We start from the raw sequence: 7,171 nt of genomic DNA, 5'->3' as shown, positions 1-7,171 counted from the left end.
TTTAATTGTGTGTTGTTGACCACAATTACCAACTAAGTGGCCAATAGCCAAGATGATAACATTATACTCACCAGCACTGCGAAACCCAGCAACTTTATGCTTATTAAATCAAGAAATTATTGTTTATTCAAATTTAACACTACCAAATTGGACAGGATGCACATGAAAAGCAATGATTTAACAATTTTAATTCCATGAAGAGCTATGTATTTAGTTAATAGCCATACAAGTCTTTGGATAGAGTTCTCAGTGATCATGCACTACAATAAAAAGTGTATTTGTGTGTACATGATATGCTCTAAATGTGTTAGCGTGCACTACTGTGGTGTATGTGATGTGTAGGAGATGATAGTTCACATCTGCCTCATTAAATAGCAAATGTGAACTATCATCTCCTACACCTTATATACCCCACCTAAGTACATTGTATGCATAAATATGTATTTTATTGTAGTGATGCTGTCTTGTCTTGTAGTAATTAATGCTTGCATAAAATGAAAGTTAATCCTCCAGTTTTAAATTAAAGAAGTTATTAAACTGCCTGGATACCATGGCTATCATACCAGATATTTGATAAAAAGGTTTTAATGTACAACATATTGCTTATCATAAAGCAATATTATAGGCTAACAGACTTGTTTTATTCTTAGCATTTAGGCAGGTTGTGTAGAGCCAGTACTGGTTGCACTATTTCACTGGTATTTGCTGGCAGTGGAGGCTGCTGAAAATGTTATGTACATTTTTAAAAACTTAGACAAAAAACCTAAGAAAGCAAAAAAAAATTGCATCAGCTGAACCTTGAACCCGAGATGGTCCATACTTGTAACCACTGTAACACTGGTGCTGGAGCTACTCACCTACCTAGTTTCTACCTTATAAATGTCCAACTAAAGTGAAAAAGAAACCAAAGTTGAACCCGACCCTAACACTAACAACTACTTGTCGTGTGCCCTAAAATACAAGACTCGAGGCAACCTACTGGTCGCGTCCCCTAAAGTCAAATACTACTATACTACTATGCCGACACAATAGCTATTCATGCTTGTTGACTGGTAGCAGCACAATATCCACTATGTAGCATTTATATGGTACTAGAGGAATAGTGCTATATTAGGAGTATAAGGTGACCAAATTTCAGGCTGGTACCATACGCACAAGTCAAGTTATAGATTGCCAAGTGCATGCAATTGGAAAGGCTATATAAGACCTCTATTTGCAGATCCAGTCACATTTATATGGTACAGAGACATGGTGGTTATAAGTATTGTGATCTCAGTACCCATGATGATGTCATCATGTAATTTGTGGTTAAATTATGGTCTATGATTCTATAGCTACTTACCATATAAATAGCTCCGTGCTGTCAAGTGTTGCCATATATTCAGTTGCAGTTGTCTCAGCAATGACTGCTACTGTAGTAATGTTGCTAACAAGAATTATGTTAATCATTTTGTCAGTCTTGTTCATTCAACATGTTGAAGCGGGAAACAAAGGAACTGTAGTGATCACTGTTAGCGAGGAGGATGAGTGCATCGAATTATTTGTCTCTGGTGATTTGAGTGATGGATCTGGAATTAGTCAGGATGTAATATCTCCCTGTTGTACAACTGGAAACTGTACTGGTGATTCCTTCTTACATGCTCTGGTCAATCTCACTGATGATGTTAAGATATATATAACAACTGATGTGGTGTTGTCTTCAATTGTACCAATAGTAGGTGTTGAAAATATTACAATAATTGGCCATGACAGTCCCACTGTGTATTGTAATAATAAAGGAGGAGTGAGGTTTGTGTCATGTAATAATGTCATTGTAGAGGGAATTGTTTGGAAAGAATGTGGCTCTAAAAATAGCCCAACATTGGGAATTTTTAATTCATCTAATATAACAATTCAACAGTGCATTTTTTACCACTCACGATACCAAGCTGTTCAACTGTCAAATGTGTCTGAACATGTGTACATCAACAATTGTACATTTGCACATAATTTCCTTCATACAAGAGGCTGGCGGCATGGTGCTGTAACATTTTATTTATCTCAAAACAGTCAAGTCAATCTAACAATTGATAATTGCTATTTTATCAAGAATCGTGGAGCCAAAAGTGTGGTGTATATTTATGGGAATAGTGATAAGCCTATTTCTGTACGTAACTCTGTGTTTACTAACAATCATATGGTGTCCATTTATGTTTATAATCACAGTCTCCATATCAATGGGAATGTCACATTTGAGAATAATAAAGGTAGCAGCATATTTGTTCTTTATTCTAACATCACATTTGCTGGAAATTCTGCTGTAACATTTTACAATAATTCAGCTCATTATGGTGGAGCTATATATTCTGATGACAACTCGGTTATTTCATTTAAAGGACACTGTAGAGTAAATTTTACTGCTAACAGAGCTGTAGTTGATGGTGGAGCTGTGTATTCTCTTGATGACTCTGTTATTTCATTTGAGGGAAGCTCGATCATAACATTTGCTAAAAACATGGCAAACTGGGGTGGAGCCATGTACTCTAAATATAACTCCAACATCTCATTTAAAGGGGATTCTAAAGTAACTTATGATGAAAACCGTGCTTTACAAAATGGTGGGGCTATTTATTTGGATCGCAATTCAGTAATCTCATTCCAAGAACACTCTTTGGTAAGAATTGATAACAATAATGCCATCCTTGGTGGAGCTATTTTCTATTTCATTGAATGTAGCATCTTATTTGAAGGACACTCTAAAGTGACATTTAGTAAAAATAATGCTATAGGGACTGGTGGAGCTATCCACTCTGATGACAACTATATACTCTCATTTAAAGGAAATACTGAAGTAACTTTTACAGAAAACAATGCAGCTCGCAGTGGTGGAGCTATAACAAATCATAAATACAACAATATTTCCTTTGAAGGACAATCTGTGGTGTTATTTGAGAGAAATACAGCTGAAATTGATGGAGGAGCTATATATTCTTCTTTTCACTCTATGGTTTCAATTAAAGAACAATCCGAAGCGTTGTTTCTTGCCAACAGAGCCAGAGCAGGAGGTGGAGCTGTATATTTTACTGACAACTCAAGCCTGCTGTTTACAAGACACTCCAAATCTAGTTTTACAGATAACACTGCTATTGATGGTGGCGCTATGTGTTTTAAAAACAACTCAGTTGCATTGTTTGAAGGGAACTCTGTGGTAGCTTGTACTAAGAACAGTGCCACTCAGAATGGTGGAGCTATATATTCATACAAATACTCTGATATTTTGTTTTCAGGAGATGCTGTAGTAATATTCATACAGAACAATGCTACATTGGATGGTGGGGCTATATTTTCTGTTAAGAATTGTAACATCTCATCTGAAGAAAATTCTACAATAACCTTTACTAGTAATATTGCTAGTAGATACAGTGGAGCTATTTATTCTGCTGTAAACTCTGCAATCCTATTTGGTGCTAATTCTACTGTAACATTTCTTCACAATATTGCTACATCTGGTGGAGCTGTGTGTTCTCATGATAATTCTGACATATCCTTTATAGGTAATTCCATGATCAATTTTACTCACAACACAGCATTGAAAAATGGTGGGGTCATATACACCACTACTAATTCAAGCATTAGAATTGAAGGAAAGTTTACTAATTTTATCAGCAATACAGCGATGAATGGTGGCGCTATTTTTACTGTGCAGTCCATCTTGAGGTTAGGTGGAGAAAGTGTTGTAAATTCTAAACTGTTATTTTCAAGAAACTCCAGAGCAAGTTTTGTAGAAAACACTGCCATGGAGGGTGGAGCTATGTGTTCTAAAGAAAACTCTATTACATCATTTCAAGGGAGCTCCACAGTAACTTATACTAAGAACAGCGCCACTCAGAATGGTGGAGCTGTATATTCAGACCAATACTCTGTCCTTTTGTTTGCTGAAGATGCTGCAGTAATATTCTCACAAAACAATGCCACAATGAGTGGAGGAGCTGTATATTCGCTTGATGACTCCAATATTTTATTTAAAGGTAATTCCATGGTAAGGTTTACTCATAACGCAGCATCACAAAATGGTGGGGCCATGTATACCGCTACCAATTCAGATGTGATATTTGAAGGAAATTATTCTAAATTCATGAACAATACAGCATTGAATGGTGGAGCTATTTATACAGTACAGTCCATTATGAGGTCAAGAGAAGAAAGTGTTGTAATATTTGGTAATAACACTGCTCTAGACAGTGGTGGAGCCATATATTTCAGTGACCATTCCAAAGTTATTTTTAATAGATCTGCTATATTCTTTAATAATTTAGCCCATAAGTATGGTGGTGCCATTAATGCCGTAATTGATCAAAGCAGACTTAATTTTGGCACAAACTTTTATCAGTCATTTTATGACAATGTTGCTAGAGTGAGTGGAAATAAGTTATACATGGCTGTACCAAAATCATGTGATATTAATTGTTTGAATAATAGTATCTTGAATATTAGCAGTGAAGTCTTGCAAAATAATCTACTCCATAATGATATAACAACTACTCCCAACAAAATAAAATATTACCATCCAGCAATATGCATTAATAAAAGCACTACTAGTGGAGTATGTGAGTCCTACTTTGTAAACAATATAATCCTGGGACAGGAAATCAAGGTTGATGCATGTGTGTTGGACTATTATGATCAACCATCTAGTGCAGTACAACTCATTGTCATTGATGATAATGATCATAATTATCAAATTGATGGTGGACGTGATTTGTTAATATTATGTGGTAGTAATGCATTTCAAGGGATAAGCATTATTGGCGACAGTGCTTTGTCTTTTGGAACCTTCAATGTTTCAATGACTATAAACTTCCATGTTGATTTATTTTCTGATGATGTACAATTTTCCATTAAGTTTGTTGTTGAGATATCACCGTGTCACCCTGGATTTTGGCATTATAAGAAATCCCAGAAATGTGTATGTTATGATGGTAACAATATTGTGTTTTGTTCTGGTACCAATTCAACTATCAAGAGAGGTTACTGGTTTGGTAGTGTGAATGGACAACCAACAGTAGCAGTATGTCCTGTTAACTATTGTGACTTTAGCTGCTGTGAGACTACTGATGGATTCTATCATCTTTCACCATTAAGAGTAAATCAGTGTAGATCACACAGGTCTGGTCCTGCTTGTGGTAACTGTGAGGAAGGTTGGACTCTATCATTTGATTCTGCTGAATGTGTCAAAACTGAGAAGTGTACTGCAGGACAGACAGCACTGGTAGTGATATTAACAGTCTTATACTGGATAGCTGTAGTTGTAGCAGCATTTATTTTGATGTACTTCAAGGTCTCAGTTGGAAACTTGTATGTTATCACATACTATTATAGCATACTGGATGCTTTGCTAAACCAAACCTTATACCTTTCACAATGGCTTCTCGCTACTTTTAACACTGTTGCTAGTATTTTCAAGATAACTCCACAGTTTCTAGGACAACTTTGTTTGGTGAAAGGAATGAGTGGAATTGACCAACAGTTCATTCATTTTGTGCACCCCTTTGCTGTTTCTTTAATTCTACTAGCAATAACTTTATTAGCAAGGATATCCTACAGGTTTTCATCGTTTATCAGTAGGGGAATTATCCATGTCATTTGCCTTCTGCTGCTATTGTCATACACTTCAGTGGCAACTACTTCACTACTGCTAATGAGAACACTGACATTCTTAGATGTGGATAAGATTTATACATATCTATCTCCTGATATTGAGTATTTTCATGGTCGTCACTTACCATATGCTATTGTAGCAGTGTTATGTACAATAGTGATTGTGATTGGTCTACCACTTCTACTTCTACTTGAACCATTCCTTAACCAAAGACTAAATTTTACGAGGTTTAAACCACTACTAGACCAGTTCCAGGGGTGCTACAAGGACAAGTATCGTTATTTTGCAGCTTATTACATGATTTGTCGACTGGTGATAATAACGATAATAATCACAACCCCATCCAATAATGTTCTAGTTCAGTATATACTAATCTGTATATGTGCAATAATGGCTGGAATACAGCTAATATTGAGACCATACATGTTACAGTCACTCAATACATTTGATGGCTTAATATTATTATTTATGGTTTCAGTTGTGACAATACCAGTTCTTGATAGTTCTAAGACAGATGTACTGGTAGGAATAACTTTATTTGTAGTGCTATTGCCACTAACGCTATTTGTGATTATGCTTCTGGTAACACTCAACAACAATATCAGGAAAATGACAACATCCTGCAAACATAACCAAGCATTCAAAAATGTTGAAATACCAGTGTCTGAATTTGGAATCATTGTGGATGACAACATGAGAAGAAATGCTACTATATGTGATGTGTAAGTAGCTACATATCAGTGCATGTTTGTAACATGTATTAATTAAGTTATGGACATGTGAGATGTGTATCATAGTTGTTAGTGCAGTGTGGATGAAATAAAATGAAATGTGCATGCATGTAGCCTTTTAAAACATTGAGAAAGTATAGCTTTCTAAATGTCAAGGCTTTGTCTGTATGCACTGACCAACTTAATATGACTCATCCTATGCATAATCATAAAATAAATAATGTTTATATATACCTATGCTTATTGTAAAGATTTTACAAATTGGTGACCAAAACTCATTCTTTAAACTATAAGTATTCACTTCAACATATAAGTAGAGAAATGAAACATATAGTTTTCTTGCACAATTCATCATTACCATTCCAGTATAGCTTATGTATATATATCAACATAGTATTTTCACAGTATATATATACAGCACTTGATGTACATGTCTTTCCATGTAGTGACCACGATAATGATGATAATATTGATGTTACTCGATATCGAGAGTCTTTTATAGAAGTAATGGATGAAATCGAAGACTAAATTTTGCAAAATGAAATGAAAGCTGACTATGTATGCTACACATTACATGATGTATATAGCTACTCATATATTTTTATAATGTGAAAAATTTTGTAGGTCAGTAGAATATGGTCAATTTTTGTAATTGCAATGTTTGCATATATACTGGTAATATCACTGCTATTATAATTTTACTGGCGTCACATGGAATGTTTACATTATTGCTATGATTTTCCAAACTCAACATACAGTATAGTGTGTTCGCTGTGTTGTGCGGCCAAGAAGGCTGACTATC

At 35.1% G+C, this 7,171-nt stretch overlaps 1 protein-coding gene across 1 annotated transcript; it reads left to right on the top strand.

Annotated features, from left to right (window-relative positions):
* The first annotated feature begins 1,402 nt into the window (after window positions 1-1,402).
* On the top strand, window positions 1,403-6,364 carry LOC136255077 (uncharacterized). The gene has a single exon (XM_066047797.1). The coding sequence runs from the start codon at window positions 1,403-1,405 to the stop codon at window positions 6,362-6,364; it is 4,962 nt and encodes a 1,653-aa protein (XP_065903869.1).
* The last annotated feature ends 807 nt before the right edge of the window (window positions 6,365-7,171 follow it).

Source organism: Dysidea avara, chromosome 5 (assembly GCF_963678975.1).
Source record: "Dysidea avara chromosome 5, odDysAvar1.4, whole genome shotgun sequence".
Classification (NCBI taxonomy): domain Eukaryota; kingdom Metazoa; phylum Porifera; class Demospongiae; order Dictyoceratida; family Dysideidae; genus Dysidea; species Dysidea avara.
The sequence above is the reverse complement of the archived record's forward strand: the minus strand, read 5'-3'. Positions and strand labels throughout refer to the sequence as shown.

Bases quoted from the DNA above. Each gene is read 5' to 3' on its own strand.
- LOC136255077 (XM_066047797.1), top strand. From the start codon at position 1,403: ATGACTGCTACTGTAGTAATGTTGCTAACAAGAATTATGTTAATCATT.